Source organism: Nomascus leucogenys, chromosome 7b (genome assembly GCF_006542625.1).
Source record: "Nomascus leucogenys isolate Asia chromosome 7b, Asia_NLE_v1, whole genome shotgun sequence".
Classification (NCBI taxonomy): Eukaryota; Metazoa; Chordata; class Mammalia; order Primates; family Hylobatidae; genus Nomascus; species Nomascus leucogenys.
In genome coordinates, this window is record NC_044387.1 from 36573880 (window position 1) to 36598201 (window position 24322).

The 24322-nt window shown below is 36.4% G+C and overlaps 1 protein-coding gene across 3 annotated transcripts in view; it reads right to left on the reverse strand.

Moving 5' to 3' along the window:
* The window catches only part of USP53 (ubiquitin specific peptidase 53), a 71969-nt gene that overhangs the window by 13200 nt on the left and 34447 nt on the right, over window positions 1–24322 (reverse strand). For all 3 annotated transcript variants that reach the window (XM_030815751.1, XM_030815752.1, XM_030815750.1), the window contains 10 exons: window positions 20633–20746; window positions 20469–20551; window positions 17041–17146; window positions 16300–16446; window positions 15093–15242; window positions 8851–9013; window positions 7914–8066; window positions 6494–6640; window positions 4302–5040; window positions 2623–2699 (listed from right to left, as the gene is read on the reverse strand). In XM_030815751.1, coding sequence (XP_030671611.1) covers window positions 2623–2699; window positions 4302–5040; window positions 6494–6640; window positions 7914–8066; window positions 8851–9013; window positions 15093–15242; window positions 16300–16446; window positions 17041–17146; window positions 20469–20551; window positions 20633–20746 — 1879 coding nt within the window. The remainder of the gene's footprint in view (window positions 1–2622; window positions 2700–4301; window positions 5041–6493; window positions 6641–7913; window positions 8067–8850; window positions 9014–15092; window positions 15243–16299; window positions 16447–17040; window positions 17147–20468; window positions 20552–20632; window positions 20747–24322) is intronic.

The following is a 24322-nucleotide window of genomic DNA, read 5'->3' on the forward strand; positions in this document are numbered from 1 at the left end:
CAGCAGTTCTTGAAAACATTAAACATACAACTACCACAGGACCCAGCAACTGCACTTTTGGGTATATATTCAAAAGACTTCAAAGTAGGAACTCAAACAGACATTTGCGCACTAATATTCACTGCAGCATTATTCACAATAGCCAAAGGGTAATAACAACCCACATGTCCACTTACAGATGAAAGCATAAACAAGATGTGGTATATAATACAATGGAATGTTACTCAGTCTTAAAAACGAACAAGATTCTGATACATCTACAACACGGATGAACCTTGAAGTCATCATGCTAAGTGAAATAACTCACACACAAGAGGACAAATATCATATGGTTCCACCTATATGAAGTACCTAAAATAGTCCAATTCACAGAGACAAAAAGTAGAATGGTGATTGCCAAGGGCTGGGAGGAGGGGAGAATGAGGAGCTGTTTAATGGGTAGAGAACTTCAGTTTGAGAAGATAGAAAAGTTCTGGAGATGCATGGTAGTAATCGTTGCACAACAGTGTGAATATACTTAATGCCACTGAACTGTACACTTAAAAATAGTTAGAATGGTAAATTTGGTTATACATATTTTACCACAAAAAACCATTTTTAAGTGCATCACACACACACACTTTCATATTAAATGAGGAAACCTCCTGCAAAGTTCTTATAGCAATGTACTTCTGACCATCAAAATCTCTACGATCTTGTGTTTTTATAACTATCAGGAAGCAAGCATCATTTTGTAACAAGTACTGAACTTGCAGTTATTGTTCAATCTCACTGACTTTTGCTATGATTTCTGGCCAACCCTTTACTGTTTCCTGTAATACTTGGTTACCAAACTTATCAGATTTTATCAGGCGAGACATTCTAATATGGAAAAGGAAGGTTATTTCCTTAATATAAGTGTTTCCTTCTGATAGTATACCATTTGATGAAAACAAAATAATTTAACATTTAATCACATTCTTTGTCTGCAAACTGAAAAATAATCCCCACAAAAGCCTTAAGCATAATAAAGACTAAAAAACTTTAAAATTTGCTGTTCATTGCTCTTTTATATTGTGAAAATTATATGCCTTCTACTCCTCTGAATTATAAAATTTGAAAACATTGCCTTTGATTGCAACATAATAATCCCTTTGCTAATCATCTTCCTTGACTTCTCTCCCCCAAATTCTTCAGGTATATACTCCCAACAGCAACCCTGAATCCTGTATACATTCAAATATCTAACTTTCTTTGCTTCTGGGCTGTTATGTGTTGCTGTAATAACCCCACACCACTGCATAGTTATTGTTCCCAAACTGAACTTTTCCAGAAGGCTCTTATCAATCTTTCTATCTGTTCTTAACTACTATGGCAGTCATTAGAGTTGTTCGCACATACTTCCATTCAATTCCAAGCACCTGTAAAATTGCACTTTTCTACTTTCTCTGAAATCAGGCCTGGTTAGAAGACTAGCTCTGGTCAATGATACAGAAGTGGAAGTGCACGTGTCACTTCGGGTTTGAAGTTTTAAGAGTTGGCAGGTGATTCTCCACAACATATCTTCCTTTATGTCCTCCTCACCCATATCCCCTTAGCCTGGGATCCTGAGTGACCCCTAAGAAGGGACTACACTGACCACCTCTGGACTTGTATTGTGAGCAAGAAACAAACTTGAGTTAACAGCTTGAGATTTTGAAGATACTACCATTGCATAATCTAAAACCTACCTATCCTGATAGAGTTTCCCCTTTTCTCATAGCTTTCCCATCTTTTAAAAGCCTTCAAGTATGAATGGTCTCAACTTCCCTCATCATTACTCATAAACTTATCAGTAACAGGACCATTCTTATCTTCTTTACTCTTAACTCAATGGACCCTTCTCTTTTTATGCCTATTTCCCATAGGCATAAAAGGTAGGGGGTACATAAAGTCAGAAAGACTTTATGTAGAAAAGACTTTATGTAGAAAGTCAGAAAGACTTTATGTAGAAACAGTCTACAGACAGTTTCTAAGCTATCAGAACATGACATTTTTCTTTGCAAATATAGAAATATACCTTCTGTTAAGTAAAAGTAAAGTGTTAACAAGCCACCATAGACAGATACTCCTGCCTATCTGAGTCTCAAATCACAGTTTTAAGGGCTAGTATCAAAGGCAATGTGTTCAAGGGTCCCTAATGTGGACACTTAAAATGCAAACTGCTACCAAAAAAAAAAAAAAAACTGAAAGACTTCATCATCTAAATCAAAAAAGGAAGCAATCTAATGCTATCTTTAATCAGAGACATATCGAAACAGCACATTAAAAAAGGCTGCAAACTTCAAAAGCAATAGTTATCCAATCAAATAAAAAGTAAGATACAAAACCATTATTAACACTTTGTGAAGCCAATGGGGAAAGTATAGCATGCTTTCTTTTGTATGACAATATACCTACAAAAAAGAATGCTGATTTCCTTCTTTCCACATGTACTTCATTACAACATATTAACTTAATAAAATTTGTTTATTGATATTTTAGGGTTATTTAAAAATAATTTTTATAGTCGTGTAGGATTTTCTCTCAGGTACATAATAGCAAACAATAAATTACTATAATTCATTTTTTACAGCAACTATTATATTCAAATAAGCTTTTTACCTTCTAAGTGATGTTGGCTCTGAAGGGAGGTACAGTCCCCACATTCTTTATTTAGGTTGCTTGTCTTAATCTGGTCACTAGAAAATAAAATACACACTAAACACATCAGTTATTATGGACTGCCTTTGTTTATTCTAAAAAAAAAAAACAACATTTGTTAAACATTTATTATATGCCATGTGCTGTTCTAGGGCTTAATGTACATTATTTAATACTTAAAAGTAGTTGTTATCTTCATTTTACAGAAGATAAAGACTGTAAAAGTCAAATTAATTTGCCCAATAATTAAAATCTAAGTCTATCTGGTTATAAAGTCCTGATCTTTCTACTGCCCTAGGCTACTCCATTCCAAGAAGAATTATAAAATTACCTTGTCAAGTCTTTTTTTTTTTTTTTGAGCCAGGACCTTTTGCTCTTTTGCCCAGGATGCAGTGCAGTGGTACAAACATGGTTCACTGCAGCCTCGACCTCCTGGGCTGAAAAGATCCTCCCACCTCAGCCTCCCAAGTAGCTGGGACCACAGGCATATGCCACGATACCTGGCTAATATTTTAAAACTGTTTCCTAGAGATTATGAGATCTTTCCATGTTGCTCAGGCTAGTCTTGAACTCCTGGGCTCAAGCAATCCTCCTGCCTCAGCCTCCCAAGGTGCTGTGATTACAGGTGTGTAATCACTACACCTGGCCCTTTCCTTAAGTCTTTATTGAAACAAGCATTTTCATTAAACGTGAGCAGTTGATTTTTGCAAATCTACCTTTTAATAACAAATGTGGTCAAATATCAGCTAATATCAAACAAACACATTGTTAGAAGGATTAAACAGTAATATAATAAATGTATTTAGAATTAATTGAACACAAAGTTATTTGGCTGAATTTTTTTATATTTGCTAAAGGTAAAATATCTCTTCCATGAGAATGAGTTGTGACAGTAAAAACTAGCTTCAGTTCTGAGTTACAAATGTTAGAGATGGGATTATAAACATGATGTAGACTGAAGAATTAAACAACAGCCTGGGCACAGTGGCTCAGGCCTCTAATCCCAGCACTTTGGGAGGCCAAGGCAGGCGGATCACCTGAGGTTGGGAGTTCAAGAGCAGCCTGGCAAAACCCGGTCTCTACAAATACAAAAATTAGCCAGGTGTGGTGGTGCGTGTCTATAGTCCCAGCTACTTGGGAAGTTAAGGCAGGAGAATCCCTTGAACCTGAGAGGCGGAGGTTGCAGTGACCCGTAATTGCGCCACTGCACTCCAGCCTGGGCGACAGAGTGAGACTCCTTCCCCTCCCACCAAAAAAAGAAGAATTAAACAACCAACTTAATGACTGAGATGATACCAATTGAAGTCTGTGCTTTAAAACCAATCAATTGTTGACAGTGACACAACAATGGTAATAAACTTCTGTACTTTCCAAATTTTCTAAAAATAAAAAGCTGCTATTTTTGGAATCAGGAAATAACTATTAAAAATGGAAATCTAAAATATCAAATAAACTACAATATCCTAGGTTTCTTTACACAAACATACTTGTGTTTAAAAGAAACAAACTTTTTAAAGCTCTTTAAAACAGCTCATGCTGTTTCCATCCTATTTAATTGACCCCAAACTTCGAAAATTACTTCATGCAATTAACAAGAAAGAAGAGTGATGGAAAGATGATTCACTCAACTTTTACATTACCTGAAGCATACTGTTTCTTTAACACCGCTGATATCCATTACTGTACCATTTCCATCAATAACAGGTGAGTCCAAATTAGTAGATCCATTACTGATGTGATCACTGCTTTCATATCCAGACTCAGTCCTTTGCATCTGCCAATTATCACCATGCACTTTACCCTCCACAAGGCCTTTATTTTTCTCTGCTCCTTTTCCATTAGATTCAAGGGAACTTCTGCTTCCTATTTCCTGCTTCATTTCATCTTCATATATGGTCATTAAACCTTTTTGCTTTGGATTCTCTTTTGGCCAATTACTAAAACTTGGATCCTTGCTAGATTTAGGCTTGTTACTGATATTTGGTTTATGTCTTGGACTATGCTGTCTTTTTTCACTTTCACTAAAAATACTATCAACATTTAATGTTTCTCTCACAGGTTTCCAACCTCGGTTCCGGCTTTTACTGCTGCTATTACAGCTGTTTCCTCTATCCCTAGAATCTTGGCTGCTGTCTGTGTCATATCCAGTGCCACTGTCACTCTTAACTTTGCCAGTTATTTTCTCTCCTGGAGCAAGAATCTGGGATTTACTTGAACTTATGATTTGTGCAGAAGCTCGACTCTGAGGTACAACTCGGTCATGTTTATATGATCCTTTTCCTTGACTATGATATAGATGTGGATTCCCATGTTGTCTAAAACCATTTGGGGCAGGAGGTGATCCATATTGGAAATGTGAAAGGTCTTCATCAACCAAATCTTAAAAAAAAAAATTAAAGATACACATGAATTACTCCTCAGAGCCACCTTGTAGTCACAAGGCAAATATCTGTTAGAGATAAAATGTTAAACAGTTTTAGGTAAATAGTAATTACAAGTACATATCACATACTGCTGTGAGATTAAAAAGTGCTTTTCCAGTCCTTATGTATGCTTAATAAGGGGTATTTATAAAAGAAACTTTAAAAAATGATCTCTAAGGTAGATCATAATTGAGGCAGTTTTTAAAAAAATAAGCACTCTCACTCATAACAAAAATCATAAAAATATTTTCCACTTCTTATATTGGCAAACATTTAAAAGTTTGTTAAACCAATTGTTGCTGGGAGCATGAACAAACAGACATCCAATCATTGTTGGTGGGAGGGCAGACTAGTTCAGTCTTTCAAGAGGGCAACTGAGCCACATCTGTCAAAATTAAAAGTAAGCATATCCTGACCCTCTGAAGGAATTTTTATGCTATGGCTATTGGCAAAAATGTACAAAGGTATGTGTGAAAAAAGACGTTGCTGAAGCAAAAATCTTAAATCAGCCTGTAAAGTCTATCACTATCAGTTAAATTATGCTCTGTCCATAAAGAAAAAAGCATAGAACCCTAAAGAGACATGCTTATAATGTGGAAATGGAAATACTAAGTAAAGAGGGGGAAGGTCAGGGATTGCCAGAAAAGGAGTCCCTTCACTTAATTTTATAAACTTCCTTATTACTTGAATGTGCCATGAGTGAATTATATCTGTAAGTAAGTTAAAACATCGAAACACGTATACAAGTATCCCAGGTTAGAATTAAATAAGAACCAGGATATTTTGCATATTTAGATTTATTATAGGTGTATTAAAGAACTCATATTAATAAATATATAAAATATAATAGGTCTGGGTACCCCTGTAATCCCAGCACTTTGGGAGGCTGAGGAAAGAGGATCGTTTGAGGCCAGCAGTTCAAGACCAGTCTGGGCAACATAGCAAGACCCTATCTCTACAAATAACTTTTTTAAATTTAGCATGTGTGGTGTGGTGGCATGTGCCTATAGTCCTAGCTACTCGGGAGGCTAAGATGTGAGGATAGCTTGAATCCAGGAGTTCAAGGCTGCAGAGAGCTATGATTGTGTCACTGCACTCTAGGCTGGACAAGAGTGAACTCTCACCTCTTAAAAATAAAGTTATTAAAAATAACTTTAATATAATTTAATTTCTATATATAAACTATATATAGAAATTACATATAATTTATATATTTATACATATACAGAAGTATATATAATTTATATATTTCTATATTATATATAGAAATATATATATTTAACTTATATATTTTATGTATTTTTTAATATACATTAAACATATACAGAAATTAAAGTTATAAAATTCAGTTTTAAAATAAGATTTTTAGAAGCTCCTTTTAAAATCAATAGTACAAGATCTTAACTTACCTTTCTGTCGTCCTAAATCTTTTCTTTGTCCCTTCTCTAAATCTTTCCTTTGTGAAGAAAGTAAGTTTTTCTGTTCAATAGCTTTCAGAGCACATTCTCTGGAAATGTCTTTTATCTTTTCCCTTTGATCAATGTGACTTAACTTAGCTGTAAAATAAATCATTCTTACTAAGATACAGATCATTTTTCAAATTGGTCAATAAAAATAAAAATTGATCTATATAAAAATGTTAAGATATATTTAAAAAGAGCATAGATATGTAGTATATAGTATACAATGGTATTTTTATGATTAAAAACTAAATGTGATTTTTCTTGACACTGGAGATGCATGTTGTCTTTTAAAACTCCTTGTATAGCCCCTAAAACAAGTATAAAAAAAGAAAGAGATCTGCCATTAAAATAATAACAGCTAAAGGTAACTGAATGGTCACTATTTGCCAGGTGTTTTACTCATTTACTTCTTTGAGGTGCAATTACTGTCTCTATTTTGGGTAAGGAAACTGAGGCAGAGAGAAATTAGAAATTTGCCCAAGTTCACAAAGTTTTTAAGTCTAGAACTAGGAATATGAACCCAAGTTGTCTGGTTCCAATGCTTCAATTCTTACACACATATATACTATTTCTGGGCTTAAAACTAGGTGTCTTTTGAAAAACATAAAATGTCTTAATCTGAGAGTATCGATAATCTGTGAAAGGAAAAGAGATACAGCTTCATTAAGAATTTTTAAAAAGCCTTTATTTTAGTTTTTTTGTGGATAACTGTTAATTCTCAATCTTACTACCCTTGATTAAATGAGTTACTTTTATGATTACACATTATTTCATTAATATATTTAAAGGTTGCTTACAAAATCATCCTGAACATTCACACAAAAGTCATATGTATTTCTAAACTGTAATGGTACACAGTATTGTGAGGTCTCATTTTGGACCCAAGTTACAGAACCTGGCTTGTGAAAATTAGTTATGAAATAACAGTAACAAGACAGAGTTGAATAAAAACGAGGTTAAGAACAAACTACAGCAATAGTAACTTTGAACTGCTGTTGCATTCACTACCAGTAAATTTAATTTTGGCATTTATGCCAAATTACTAACTCATGTTTTTCTGCTCCAAGCTGATAATTAACTCTTTGAAGGAAATGCCACATTATTGCTTTATTTGGTAACTGTCCAGATTGCCTCAGGCCTACCACAGTCTGAGTGCATGAAGAAACTCAAACAACTCATGGAATCAAACTGGTCAGGTTAAACTGACCATGCTCTCGGAGAAATGCATAAATCAAAAGACAAATTTTGTTATCTATTTGTTATTATCTTTTCACAGCCAAGGAAAGCTAGGTAAGCATCCTCTGATAAGTGAAGAAAGGAGGACACTCACCTGGAACTATGTAAAAATGACAATTTAAACACATACCTGGTCCTTTCCCTACACCTGTGTGACTGTGGCTCCGATTAGATGATGAAATATTATCAGTTGGAAATTTCTGATTTTCTCTCTGCTTTGCCTGATCACCAAATCCACTTTCTTTTAAATTATCTGACTTATGAATTACAGGCTTTTCACTTCCTTAAAAAGAGAAGCAAAAATGTATCATTCCTTTCCTTCCCATGAGAAGAGATGTTTGAATCATTTTTTTCAGATTATTTTTAACTGTAAAAAAAGTTACTTAAAACTTAAGAGGATTGACATCATATAAGAATTTCAAAATGCTTTATAATGCATCCAAAAATGACCTAGCTGTTTCGGACTTTTCCAGTTTACTAAATCACTTAAAATGTACTTCTAGAAAGAGCAGGCAGGGCGCGGTGGCTCACGCTTGTAATCCCAGCACTTTGGGAGGTCGAGGTGGGCGGATCACGAGGTCAGGAGATCGAGACCACGGTGAAACCCCGTCTCTTCTAAAAATACAAAAAATTAGCCAGGCATGGTGGCAGGCACCTGTAGTCCCAGCTACTCGGAGAGGCTGAGGCAGGAGAATGGCGTGAACCCGGGAGGCGGAGCTTGCAGTGAGCCGAGATTGCGCCACTGCACTCCAGCCTGGGAGACAGAGCAAGACTCCACCTCAAAAAAAAAAAAAAAAAAAAAAAAAAAAAATAGAAAGAGCTACTAATGAAGGCTCTTCTGTGATTGTGTGACCATAATAGTGGGTAACGCCTGAAGGTGCTTCTGAGGCCACCGATGAGAAAAGGTGCATTCCAAAATACTAACAAAAATTACTAAAATTTCCTCAGCTCTACTGAAAGTCAAATTTGAAATTATCCTCTATATTCATTTTATATTCAGAGTATTAGTATTCCTAGTTAACTGTGATAATAGAAAAACATTGAGAATTTTTAAAAGAAAGAATTACCCATATTTTCTGCAACAGATTTGTAATGTGACCAGCTGATGACCTGCCTGAGTGCATCCTCAGTAGAAACTGCTGTACCATCTGGGTTTGCGTAAAACAAAAGTAGTGGCTGAAAGTGGCATCGAATGCATTTGGAGACAACATCTTTCCATCTAGTTCCAATCTTTTAAAAAAACACAATGAATAAAGACAAAACAAAACCTTGTAATCAGTGTGTTACATGAAAAGACAGAGACTCTGAGTTACTTTATATTTTTAAAACATTTAGATATGCAGCTGCTAGTAGTTCAAGTAGGTATCATATAATTAACTGCATTTAGTAACTAATCTAAATAAAAATATTTTAAACATTATCATTTAAAAATTTGATGGGCACAGATCATAAACTTCAAGGTGATTAAATTTTAAAAAGCTTTCCAAATATGTGGTTGACTGACATTTGACAGACTTCAAGGCAATTCAATGGAGAAATATAAGATCAGCTCAACAAATGGTGCTACAACTGGAGAAAAAGAACTTTTACCATGAGAAAAATAACTTTGACCTGACTTCATATAAAACAAAAAAAAATTAACTCAGAATGGCTCACACAAAAACTAAAACTTACAGAAGAAAACAAAAGAGAAAATCTTTGCAACCTTGGGGAAGGGCAGATTTATTTATTTATTTATTTTTGAGACGGAGTCTCACTCTGTTGCCCAAGCTGGAGTGCAGTGGCACAATCTCAGCTCACTGCAAGCTCCGCCTCCCAAGTTCACGCCATTCTCCTGCCTCAGCCTCTCCGAGTAGCTGCGACTACAGGCGCCCGCCACCACGCCCGGCTAATTTTTTGTATTTTTAGTAGAGACAGGGTTTCACCGTGGTCTCGATCTCCTGACCTCGTGATCCGCCCGCCTCGGCCTCCCAAAGTGCTGGGATTACAAGCGTGAGCCACCGCACCCGGCCAGGGAAGGGCAGATTTCTTAGCATACCAAACCATAGAAGAAAAATATTTTTAAAATGGACCTAATCTAAATTAATTAATAACTTTTGCTCTTGGAAAGACACCATTAAGAAACTGAAAAAAATAAGCAACATACAGCTAATCAAGGGCTGGTATGCAGAATAAAGAATTCCTACAACACATTAATAAGAAGATAATCCAATGCGAAATACTGGCAAAAAAATCTGGACATTTCACCAAAAGAAAGATGTAAGAATGGTCAAACAAGCACATGAAAAGATGCTCAAAATATTACCAATCACAAGGGAAATGCAAATGAAAACCACAGTGAGATAATATTATACGTACACGAGAAGGGCTAACATTAAAAAGAATACCAACATGAAGTGCTGCTGAGAATGTGGAACAACAGGAACTCTCATACATTGCTCTCATAGAATGCAAATTGGTATAACCACTTTGGAAATCAATTTGATAGTTTCTTGTAAAGTTAAACAGACACTTACCACACAACCCAGAAATCCCACTTCTAGGTATTATCTAAGAGCAATGGAAAAAAATATGTTCACAAACAGATTACTCATACTTCAATAGGTAAATGGATAAATTGTTGTGCAGCCATAAAACACACAATAAAAAGAAAGTGTGAATCCAAACAACATGAATGAATCTTAAAGACATTATGCTAAAGGAAGGGAGGCAGATACACAGTAGTACATACTGTAAGAGACCATTTATATAAAACTGTAGAATGAGTGAAAGTAATCTATAATGAGACCAGTGATTTCCTCAGCCTGGGGTAGTGTGGGGAGTATGACAACAAAGAAGCCTGATAGAATTTTTCTAGTGTGATGAACATGTTCTGTGTACTGATTATGGTGGTTACATAGGTAAATACATTTATCAAAACTCCAACTGTACACTTAAAATGGGTGTATTTTAATGTTTTTGCACTATAACTCTATAAAATTGATTTAAAAGCAAAACAAAACGAACCAAACAAAAACACCACAAAGCATTCTAGAATATTTTTGCAGGGAAGGGGACTTTTAAGAACAATTCTGATGAGCTTTTTTGAACTACACATATTCAGCTGTTGGAATCCCCTCCTCACTGGGGATTCCAAGAGACTTGAGGAGTCCATTTGTTTTTTTGTTTTTTTGTTTTTTTTTTGTTGTTGTTGTTTTGTTTGTTTTGAGAAAAGGTCTCACAGTCACCCAGGCTGGACTTTAGTGGCACGGTCTCAGCTCACTGTAACCTCCACCTCCCAGGTTCAAGGGATTCTCATGACTCCATCTCCTGAGCAGCTGGGATTACAGGCATGTGCCACCACGCCTGGCTAATTTTGGTATTTTCAGTAGAGACGGGGTTTCACCATGTTGGCCAGGCTTTGAGGAGTCAATGTGAATATAAAATAAAAAGCTTCACAGGGTGATTAATACACCCAGTTCTCCTCTAAATTTTGAACAATTTAAACTACATAAAAGCAAAGTAGAAGCTGCAAATGTTGTTACACATTGACTCAAGATGAAACTTAATAAACTCCTACATCAAAGTACTAAGTAATTCAAGCAAAGTGCTGATTTTAAATATAAATACCAAAAAATTTTAATAGCTTTATTGAAGTGTACTACATGAAGTAAAATTATCTAGTTATGGTGTACAAGTCAGTGAGTTTTGACAATACAATCGTGTAATCCTCACCCCAAAATCTTACTTGTACCCCATTTTGCAGTCTCTGGAAATAAGTGATCTACCCTCCACACCTTTGTTTTTCCTTCTAGAATTTCATATAAATGGAATCATAGCATGTAGTCATTTATATCTCACTTCTTTCACTTAGCATAATGCTTCTGAGATTTGTTCACATTATTGCATGTATCAGTTCAACAGTTCAGTCCTTCTTGCTGAGTATTATATTCCACTGTATAGCCATACCACAATTTGTTCATCCATTCACCTATTGTTGACATTTGAGTCATTTCTAGTTTGGGCATTATGAAGAAAACTACCATGAACATTCAAGTACACGTTTTACATGGACTTACATTTTCACAGGAGTGGATTTGCTGGGTTATATCGAAAATATATGTTTAAATTTATAAGAAACTGACAGTTTTGAAAGTGAATGTTCAATTTTTTGGTTCCATCAGCCTTGTGTGAGAGATCTAGCTGTTCCTATCCTCACCAACTATTGGTCTTTTTAATTTTGGCCATTACAACAGGTGAGTACTAGAATCTCACTATGAATTAAATTTGTATTTCCGTTGTGGCTAATGATGTACTGAATATCATTTCAAGGGCCATTCATGTATCTTCATTGGTGAACTGTCAACATTTTTTGCTGATTTTTAAATTGGATTTTAAGAGTTCTTTCAATATTCTGGATACAGTCTTTATTAGATACATGCTTCACAAATATTTTCTCTCAGTATATGGTTTGTCATTTTATTCTTCTAATAGTATCTTACTGAAGAACAAAAATTTTAACTTTCAATGAAGTCTAATTTACAATTTATTTTTATGGTTCATGCTTATTAAATGTTATCTAAGAAATCCCTATATATAAACAGTAGTTTTACTATCCTCCCCTGATATTCCCATCTCAGTCATTTTTGGTCTGTTTTTATTAATTTTTCTTCAGGTTCTTTGAATATTTGGTAATTTTTTATTGAATGCGATTTTGAAGTGGCATATTGAATTTCATTGAACTTTGTAGTCTTGAAATTGAATTTTGTTGTGTTATTTTAAAAGTGAGATTAGCTTTGAACTTTCAAGGCTTTAAGTTTTTTTTTTTTTTTGAGACAGAGTCTCACTCTGTCACCAGGCTGAAGTGCAGTGGCGCGACCTCGGCTCACTGCAACGTCTGCCTCCTAGGTTCAAGCAATTCTCCTGCCTCAGGCTCCTGAGTAGCTGGGACTACAGGCGGGTGCCACTACGCTAAATTTTGTATTTTTAGTAGAGACAGGGTTTCACCATGTTGGGCAGGATGCTTTTGATCTCTTGACCTCGTGATCCGCCCACCTTGGCCTCTCAAAGTGCTGAGATTACAGGCATGACCCCCGTGCCCGGCCCGGCCTTGTTTTAAGCTTTTTAATATCAGGTCCAGAGCAACCTTCAGCCTAGGAATAACTTAGCCCCATTATCAAGGTAATACTTTTCTGAAGGTTCCAGCTAATGCCTACATGTTATATCATCTCTCCACTCTTTATGGTGGGGATACAAACTATTACTAACCTTGTATGATTTTTGAGAATTGTTTTACCTTTTGTTTTCCAGTGATGCTTCCCATGTCTCCCAACTAACCCCAAACTTGTGTGGGTTCACCCCTCACATGCACAAATCACAACTTAGCCAAAAATTCCAGGGAACTCTTCTGTCAATTTCCAGAACTTTTTCCCTGTGCAGTTTTCTTTCTAGTATTCTGTCCTGCAAATTTTAGCCATCTAGGCCTCCCTGAACTCCAGTTTCAGTCTCCACAACTCAGTGGCAACTACTAGGCTTTGTTTGGGCTCCCACTGCCTGCACTGCAACCCAGAAACTACCTCTAGGCAGTAAGCAGGGGGTAATTATAGAGCTGACCTCATTTGTTTCCCTTTTCTCTGTTCAACTGCATGTTGTTCAATGTCTTGAGTTGTTTCACCTATGTCCTAGTTTTAAACAGTGAAATGGCTATTTCTATAGCAGTTAATCCTTCATGGGTAGAATCAGAAGTCCACTAAATACCAAATATTTGAATTTGTATTGTCTTAATCATAGTGCTGATAAATGGCCTTTTGTTATATATTAATAAAATGGAACGAAATAGAATTCTACATCATTTGCTTATAACAACCAAAGAACTCGTATTTTTTTTTTTTTTTTTTGAGACGGAGTCTCGCTGTCGCCCAGGCTGGAGTGCAGTGGCGTGATCTCGGCTCACTGCAAGCTCTGCCTCCTGGGTTCACGCCATTCTCCTGCCTCAGCCTCCCAAGTAGCTGGGACTACAGGCGCCTGCCACCGCGCCCAGCTAATTTTTTGTATTTTTAGTAGAGACGGGGTTTCACTGTGGTCTCAATCTCCTGACCTCGCGATCCACCCGCCTCGGCCTCCCAAAGTGCTGGGATTACAGGTGTGAGCCACCGCCCCAGCCAGAACTTGTATTTTTAAATCAGTTTACTACTTAATAAAGATTGCTAAAGCCAGTAAGCCTTGGCAAGACCAATAGTTTTCAACTGTGCTATGTCTGAATTTCCTGTAGAACTTAAAATTTCAGATACCTGCCTTTACACCACTGAATCAAAACTTTAGGAATCCAGGAATATATGTTTTTTCAAAAGCTCCTCATGTGATTCCAATACTCCTTATTAAGAACTATTATTCACTACTTTTCTAGACAATATTATTACTAATTGAATAAATAAATTACAGTTGGCCCTTGAACAACACAGGTTTGAACTGCACAGGTTCACTTATATGTGAATTTTCTTCTGCCTCTGCCACCCGAGACAGCAAGAGCAATCTTCCTTTTCCTCCTCTTCAGCCTACTCAGCGTGAAGACAGCAAGGATGAAAACCTTTATGATGATCCACTTCCACTTAGTGAGTGGTAAATATATTTTCTTTTGCTTATAATTTTCTAAGTAACATTTTTTTCTTGCTTACTTTACGGTAAGAGTACAGTATATAATACATAGAACATACAGAATATGTGTTAATTGGCTGTTTATGTTTTTGGTAAGGCTGCCTGTCAATAGTAGGCTGTTGGCAGTTAAGTTTTGAGGGAGTCGAAAGTGGTATGTGGGTTTTCAGCTGCACAGGGGCTTGGCACTCCTATGTTGTTCAAGGGTCAACTGTAATTACCAAAACATATAACTGATATATCTATTTCTGTATTCCACACACAACATTTGAAAAAAATTGTAATAATAAAAATAAAGGCAAGCATATTTTCATCACTAGTTATACAAAACTACTGTGAATCATCCACAAAAAAGTAAACACAGCAAGTATGCATCTGGCAAAAAGGATCATCACTGACATACAGATCAATGATAGTTACATATTTGTAAACTAATATTCATTAGTCTACTTATTATTATTCTGGAAATAGACTGGTTTAAAAGTTGGCTTCAAAATAAGCCAATTTCAAGAATAACAAAAGGAAGTTTGAACTTAATGATGCTATCATCATTATGTTCATTTATTACTATTTTACATAATAATTATATCATCCTTTTGAATATTAATATCAATATATCATTTATTAACAAAAAGTAAAAATCACAGTAATTATTTCAATTAAAGAAAGTGTCACTTACCTCTTTCACATTTGCATCATCAAAAAATACCCATTTGGAACTTTTGGTGTGAAATGCAAAGGCACAATAATGTTGGCTGGTGTAGCAGATCATACCAACAAGGTTAAGTTCACTATTTTTGGCATTTTCATCAGTAACTCTATAAAAAAGCTGTTTAAAAAAATTAGTAATGTACACTTAACACTATATCTTTTGTAAAATGAGGAATAATTAGATGAATCATGTATTTAACACATAATGAAATATTTCTCATGCATACTGCCCCAATTTAATATGATATTATTACTTGAAGGCACCACTGACATCACATTGTTAACAGAATTACCACTTTTAATTCATTCATAAAACTTTAAGTCCAATAAAATGAATTCACTACAAATTAGTTTAGCAATAATAGAGTATCTCTAATGACACATGACAGACACTTTTCATAAAGAAATTCAAAATATGAGATAAATTCCACATTTCTGGTAATTCTTGACTGAATCGCATAATTGAATGTTCATTAAACATATTATCTAAAAGATAATTATCCAAAACTTTAATTGTAACATGAACCAATTCAAAATATACTAAGAAAGTAACAAGCATATCAAGGGATCATGGCGGGGGGTGGTGGCTCACGCCTGTAATCCCAGCACTTTGGGAAGCCAAGGCAGGTGGAGCCACTTGAGGCCAGGAGTTCAAGACCAGCCTGGCTAACATGGTGAAACCCATCTCTACTAAAAATACAAAAAATTAGCTGGGTATGGTGGTGCATACCTGTAATCCCAGCCACTAGGGAGGCTGAAGCATGAAAATTGCTTGAGCCTGGGAGGCAGAGGTTGTAGTGAGCCAAGATTGCACCACTGCACTGCAGCCTGGGCAACAGAGCAAGACTCTGCCCCCCCGCCAAAAAAAAAAAAAAAAAAAAGAGATCAGTGCTTTAGATGAATTTTAAACATTAAACCTTTCTAAGTTAACAATATTTATATTTACAATCATGGCCATACATAAAAAATCATCAATCATCATGATTTTAGAGTGAAAGAAGCAAAAGTCAATGAGACAGTTTAGTTTGTAATTGAAAGCCATTCCTAGTCTATGTAGTAAAGGCATTCCAGTTAGCCTGATTTGATTAAACTTGTCTTTACCAGATAAAACATCAGAATGATGTTTTAGAAGAATTTGAAAATAAAAGGGAAGGGAATGAAAATAGATAAGATACCCCAGGAAGATAAAGATGTGTTGCTAGATTCCGAACAACATCTTCGGTCAAGTCAGAATGCTCGGAGTCCCAGACTAAACCAATTGTAACAATCTCTGGGCAATTCATTAAAACACGGCGAATTTTTATTTTTTGGCCACAGTTACTCTACAGAAAAACATAAAGGTTTTAAAATTATGAAAACAGATAAACCAAGCAAAGCCTTACACAGTTTGTATTATATAATGAAAATTTTAACACATATCTGCAATTTATTCAGTATACTAAAAATTGACTTCTAACAAGCTATTTGTCTTAATTATTGATTTACAAAGAAGTTTATTTTAAATAAAAGTATTATTTGATATTTTTGTAAATCTGTTAAAGTAAGAATTCAACCTAAAAAAAGCAGAAATAAAACCCTTGAAGTCAGTAACAAATATATTAGATGAGAAAAGAGTATCATTCATCATTCATCAAGTTTACTGAAAAGAAACTTTCTCTTTAATCAAATGATAAATTTCAGAACTTTGAAAAAAATTAATCAATATATGATACTTTCAAACCTTCACAAACTTAGGAGTTTTTAAAGAAATTATGCTAAGATAAATGGTACGCATGGTATAATCTAAAATAATATTTTTAAAAAATTCTTAAAGCTAATTCTATATATAGAATCAATATTTACATGATAATATCTGAATGCCTATTTTCAAATTTACAAAACAAGAAGCATACTAATATTCTCCAAACTATACTTACAGGACATTTCCTATAGTCATCTGTTGTATTTGCTGCTTGTAGCAATTCTGCAAACATTTCAGGTTTAAAGCGTTCATGCCTTTCCAACATTCTTTCAACTTCATTGCTACAAAAAAAGAAGCAATCCCAAATCTAGCCTATGAACTTAAAACTTTAATAAATTACACATGAAAAATACTGTCAGTTTAGATGTGCATCACTTTTTCTATCTAAAACATGACCATGACTGAAAAATTAACCATAAAGTACATTTCCATAAAGTGAAAAATTATTAAATTTGGCAAGTATATGACGAAAAAATTAGCTCAAATAGAACAAAGTAACACAAAATTATGTGTTTGGAACTAGATGAATGAGGCTAAGATGCTCTGTCTGGAGGTAATTCTAAGGCAAATGTTTTATTTGTATTATTACTTAAAAGTAGAATCTTAAGTTTAAACCCTACTCTAACAAGAACAACAAACTGTAGGAAAGGCTCCCTCTCTGGCCCAAAGTTTCTAGAAGCAAAGTTACCAATTTCAGCTAGGAGAAGATCCTTTGCTGATTAAATGCAGAAGTCACAACCAAAGATTTTAAAGCCAGACTTATTCCTTTTGTTCTTATTTTGAATATTACTCCCTTTGTTTTTTTGAGACGGGGTCTCACTCTATCGCCCAGGCTGGAGCGCAACGGCACAATCTTGGCTCACCGCAACCTCCACCTCCCAGGTGCAAGTGATTCTCGTGCCTCAGCCTCTCGAGGAGCTGGGATTACAGGCACGTGCCACCACATCTGGCTAATTTTTGTATTTCTAGGAGAGATGGAGTTTCACCATGTTCCTCAGGCTGGGCTTGAACTCCTGACCTCACGTGATCCAACCACCTCGGACTCCCAAAGTGCTGGGATTACAGGCGTGAGCCACCACGCTCAGCCAGGATACTAATCATTTTATTAGAGCCCAGGCAGGCCTTTTAATACACTACAGGGTAACTGTGATACTATTTATTCAACCTCCTTAAAAGACATATTTTTATGTGTCAGGGTATTAAATAACCAATATAGTTTGGCTGTGTCCCCACCCAAATCTCATCTTGAATTGTGGCTCCCAAAATTCCTTCGTGTTGTGGGAGGGACCCAGCTGGAGACAACTGAATCATGGGAGCAGTTTCCCCCATACTGTTCTGGTGGTAGTGAATAAGTCTCACAAGATCTGATGGTTTCATAAGGGGAAACCCCTTTTGCTTGGCTCTCATTCTCTTCTCTTGCCTGCCACCATGTAAGATGTGACTTTGCTCCTCCTTGCCTTCTGCCATGACTGTGAGGCCTACTTAGCCACATGGAACTGTGAGTCAATTTAACCTCTTTGTTTTATAAATTACCCAGTCTTGAGTATGTCTTTATTAGCAGCATGAGAACAGACTAATACTTAAACAACTATTTAAATATTTCCAAAAAGGAATGTAATGTAAGCTGAAACACTAACTAGTTTCCATTCTAGATGTTCTGATTGTACTTAACAGTAATATAACTATTCTAGAGCTGGATATATTTTACAGTTCAATAGTTTAAATAATCTCCAAGTATTTGGTAACAACTAAATGTACCCATCCAAATACTTCAAGAGTACACTAGAAAGCCCTAAATCTGATAAGCTCATTCAAATTGCATATACTGCTTTTACAAAACTGACAGCATTAGTGGTTAGCCAGAAAAATTTTGAAGTCAGACAGATCTGGGTTTCAATCTTAATTCATCCACTTACTAGATTAACCTCATTAAACCTATTTCTTCATCAAAAAAATAGAATTTTGGTTAAGATTAAAAGTGACAACTTAACATAAAGCCGGGAACATGGTAAGCATTCAGCAACTGGTAGTCAACACTGATTACATCAATACAAATAAGGATATTATAATTAGAATTCAAAGCGTGCACTCCTGCAACTTGCAGTGTTTACCAAGCAGAGAATGATGGGGCTCTAATTCTTATTATCTAACATTCTGTCTCAGAACACTGTCATTTCATTCAAGAGTTTTAAAGTAGAATTAAAACTTTACTTTCTAACTTATTGTCTATCTTTGTTTGAACACCATCCTACTTTTCATAGAAATTTTAAAAAATGACTGACAACTGACTACGATTTGACTGAAGTTTAGGAATGTTTCTCTAAATCAGTGTTTTTTACTTGTCTGTAAATGTAATAAAGATAGAAAACACACCCAAATAATGAAGTTGTTATTATTCAATAACAATTCAAGTGTAAAAAAGATTATTCAAGTGTAATCTTTATGAAATAACGTTTTATACCCAATAAAGCCAGAAAGATAAATATGAAATGAATCATGATATTCACTTTGCACACTGACACAAATATTGGCAGCATTTATCAACTGTTGCACTAACATATTCTGACTAATAATTATTGATCCATATTATGTATTTTGTATTAAAATGTATGCAAATGTTTATGATCTTACTCAATGTTTACCACATGCCAACTTTTTTGTTGTTGTTGTTGTTGTTGTTGTGTTGTGAGACATAATCTTGCTCTGTCGCCCAGGCTGGAGTGCAGTGGTGCAATCTCGGTTCACTGCAACCTCCACCTCCCGGGATCAAGCAGTTCTCTGCCTCAGCCTCCCGAGGAACTGGGATTACAGGCACCTGCCACCACACCCAGCTAATTTTTTATTTTTAGTAGAGACAGGGTTTCACCATCTTGGCCAGGCTGGTCTTGAACTCCTGACCTCAGGTGATCCACCTGCCTTGGCCTCCCAATGTGCTAGGATTACAGGCATGAGCCACTGCGCCCGGCCACATGCCAAATATTTATACTTTCAAATACCTGTTGGAAAATATTCAAAGAACATTATGTAAGGTCTAGGGATAACTTTTAGATCCTTAACTAGCTAATCTTTCATGGACAGAAAGGGAGAGAGTGAGTGGGCAGGTGAGCAGGCAAGCACGGCAAATTTTTTATTTAAAGTGAATGTTGAGTCCTCAAATGCAATAACCTGAGAATTACACTCACATTTTTCTTTCTTCTCTGCTTACCCTAGCTTTTATCACCAGAAAGGGACATAGTGGAGCTGACTGAAAATATGGCCATTACAAACAGAACATCTCATAAATGAAGCAACCATGTATAGTTCCATTTAACATTCAGTTTATCATTTTATGCTCCCCTTCACAGTTCTAAAATTTGTTATAAATTAAATAGATATAAAATTTAACTAGTATTATGTACACTTCACTAAGTAACACATATATTAGGCCAAATTACAAACATCCAACTTTGATAGACATCACTTAATACATCTCACAGCAGCATACTTGGTAGCCTCAGACAGACAGGGGAAATTCATGTATGCTACGATTTTATAAAATAAGTGCTCAATGTGCTTAATTATGTTATTAATGTCTTTGATAATTATGCTTTAATAGGTTCTTACCATAAGGCTGTTGTAGAAATGTACCGCACAAATTCTGTAAAAGGTAGAGGATCTGATGATGCTCCACAGCTACGACACACACACTATATAGGTAAAAACATATGTTTAATCTATCAATCATAAAACAGAACTATAATATCTAAATAATAATCAAGCCATCTCACCTGTTCATACAGAGTCATAGCAAACTTCTGGTGAGTGATACAAGATTTAGAGGTACACATGTCTGCATCTCTGCTTGGCACTATGTGAAAATGAATCCTCTCCAATATATTTTCCTAATTTAAAAATAAAATAGATAAATGAGTTGTTGATCTTGTGGGGAACACAGCAAAACGTAACTCTTTACCTGCAGATTTTCCAAAGTGTGCATTTAAGAGTGTCATATATATTGTTAGCTTTTCAGCTTTCCTCTCTAATCAACACTTTGATCGAATGTTCAATTATTCACCTTTTATAGCACTAGCTTGAAAGAAAATGTTTAATTAAACAAACATTATAACATGATCTTTAATAAAGTTATTTTTAATCCTTCTAAAAACCCATGGTGACTGACATCTAGAATTTAATATTAGAAAACAGTTTCCTGTGTTCCCAACATTCTCAAATGAAGAAAAAACAGATAGCTTTAAAAAAAATCCTGGATGGCTGAATAGGAACAGCTCCGGTCTACAGCTCCCAGCAAGACTGACACAGAAGACAGGTAATTTCTGCATTTCCAATTGAGGTACCTGGTTCATCTCATTGGGACTAGTTGGACAGTGAGTGCAGCCCACGGAGGGCGAGCCAAAGCAGGGCAGGACATCACCTCACCCAGGAAGCACAAGGGGTCAGGGAATTTCCCTTTCCTAGCTAAGGGAAGCCGTGAGTGAATGTACCTGGAGGAGCGGTACACTCTTGCCAAAATACTGAGCTTCTCCCACGGTCTTATCAACCAGCAGACCAGGAGTTCCCCTCCCGTGCCTGGCTCAGCGGGTCCGACACCCAGGGAGCCTTGCTCACTGCTATCACAGCAGTCTGAGATCAACCTGGGATGCCGGAGCTTGGCTGGGGGGAGGGGTGTCCGCCATTGCTGAGGCGTGAGTAGCTGGTTCACTGCTCACAGTGTAAACAAAGCAGCAGGGAAGCTTGAACTGGGCGGAGCCCACCACAGCCCAGCAAGGCCTACTGCCTCCCTAGATTCCACCTCTAGGGATAGGGTGTATCTGAACAAAAGGCAGCAGACAGCTTCTGCAGATTTAAATGTCCCTGCCTGACAGCTCTGAAGAGAGCAGTGGTTCTCCCAGCACGGCATTTGAGCTCAGAAAACGAACAGACTGCCTCCTCAAGTGGATTCCTGACCCCCGTGTAGCCTGACTGGGAGACACCTCCCATTAGGGGCCGACAGACACCTCATACAGGCAGGTGCCCGTCTGGGACAAAGCTTCCAGAGGAAGGATCAGGCAGCAATATTTGCTGTTGTGCAGCCTCCGCTAGTGAAAACCAGGCAAACAGGGTCTGGAGTGGACCTCCAGCAAACCCCAATAGACCTGCAGCTGAGGGGCCTGTCTGTTAGAAGGAAAACTAACAAACAGAAAGGAATAGCATCAACATCAACAAAAAGGACATCCACACCAAAACGCTATCCGTAGGTCACCAACATCAAATACCAAAGGTAGATAAAACCACAAAGATGGGGAGAAAGCAGAGCAGAAAGGCTGAAAATTACAAAAACCAGAACATCTCTTCTCCTTCAAGGAATACAACCCCTCACCTGCAAGGTAACAAAGCTGGTCGGAGAATGAGTTTGAAGAGTTGACAGAAGTAGGCTTCAGAAGGTCAGTAATAACAAATTTCTCCGAGCTAAAGGAGCATGTTCTAACCTATCTCAAGGGAGCTAAAAACCTTGAAAAAGGTTAGACAAATGGCTAACTAGAATCACCCGTGTAGAGAAGAGCTTAAATAATCTGATGGAGCTGAAAAACATGATAGGAGAACTTCATGAAGCATACCCAAGCTTCAGTAGCCAATTCAATCAAGCAGAAGAAAGGATATCAGTGATTGAAGATCAAATTAATGAAATAAAGCAAGAAGACAAGATTAGAGAAAAAAGACTGAAAAGAAACTAACAAAGCCTCCAAGAAATATGGGACTATGTGAAAAGACCAAATCTACGTTCGATTAGTGTACCTGAAAGTGATGGGGAGAATGGAACCAAGTTAGAAAACACTCTTCAGGATATTATCCAGGAGAACTTACCCAACCTCTAACAAGGCAGGCCAACATTCAAATTCAGGCAATACAGAGAACACCACAAAGATACTCCTCAAGAAGAGCAACTGAAAGACACATAATTGTCAGATTCACCAAGGTTGAAATGAAGGAAAAAATGTTAAGGGCAGCCAGAAAGAAAGGTCGCGTTACCCACAAAGGGAAGCCCATCAGACTAATGGTGGATCTCTCTGCAGAAACTCTACAAGCCAGAAGAGAGTGGGGGCCAATATTCAACATTCTTAAAGAAAAGAATTTTCAACCCAGAATTTTATATCCAGCCAAACTAAGCTTCCTAAGTGAGGGAGAAATAAAATCCTTTACAGACAAGCAAATGCTGAGATACTTTGTCACCACCAGGCCTGCCTTTCAAGAGCTCCTGAAGGAAGCACTAAACATAGATAGGAACAACCGGTACCTGCCACTGTAAAAATATGCCAAATTTAAAGACCACTGACACTATGAAGAAACTGCATCAACTAACAGGCAAATTAACCAGCTAACATCATAATGACAGGATCAAATTCACACATAACAATATTAACCTTAAATGTAAATGGGCTAAAGGCCCCAATTAAAAGACATAGACTGGCAAATTGGATAAAGAGTCAAGACTCATCAGTGTGCTGTATTCAGGAGACCCATCTCGTGTGCAGAGACACACACAGGCTCAAAATAAAGAGATGGAGGAAGATCTACCAAGCAAATGGAAAGCAAAAAAAAAAAAAAGCAGGGGTTGCAATCCTGGTCTCTGATAAAACAGGCTTTAAACCAACAAAGATAAAAAGAGACAAAGAAGACCATTACATAATGGTAAAGGGATCAATTCAATAAGAAGAGCTAACTATCCTAAATACACATGCACCCAATACAGGAGCACCCAGATTCATAAAGCAAGTCCTTAGAGATCTACAAAGAGACTTAGACTCCCACACAATAATAATGGAAGACTTTAACACCCCACTGTCAATATTAGACAGATCAACAAGACAGAAAATTAACAAGGATATCCAGGACTTGAACCCATCTCTGGACCAGGCGGACCTAATAAACATCTACAGAACTCCACATCCCAAATCAACAGAATATATATTCTTCGCAGCACCTATTCTAAAACTGACCACATAATTGGAAGTAAAACACTCCCGAGCAAATGTAAAAAAAACAGAAATAACTGTCTCTTAGACCACAGTGCAACCAAATTAGAACTCAGGATTAAGAATTTCAATCAAATACGCACAACTAGATGGAAAATGAACAACCTGCTCAAGAATGGCTACTGGGTAAATAACAAAATGAAGGCAGAAATAAAGATGTTCTTTAAAACCAAAGAGAACAAAGACGCAATGTACCCAAATCTCTGGGATACATTTAAGGCAGTGTGTGGAGGGAAATTTTAGCATGAAATGCCCACAAGAGAAAGCAGGAGATACCTAAAATTGACACCCTAACATCATAATTAGAGAAACAACAGAAACAAGAGCAAATAAATTCAAAAACTAGCAGAAGACAAGAAATAACTAGGTTCAGAGCAAAACTGAAGGAGATACAGACACAAAAAACCCTTCAAAAAAATCAGTGATTCCAGGAGCTGGTTTTTTGAA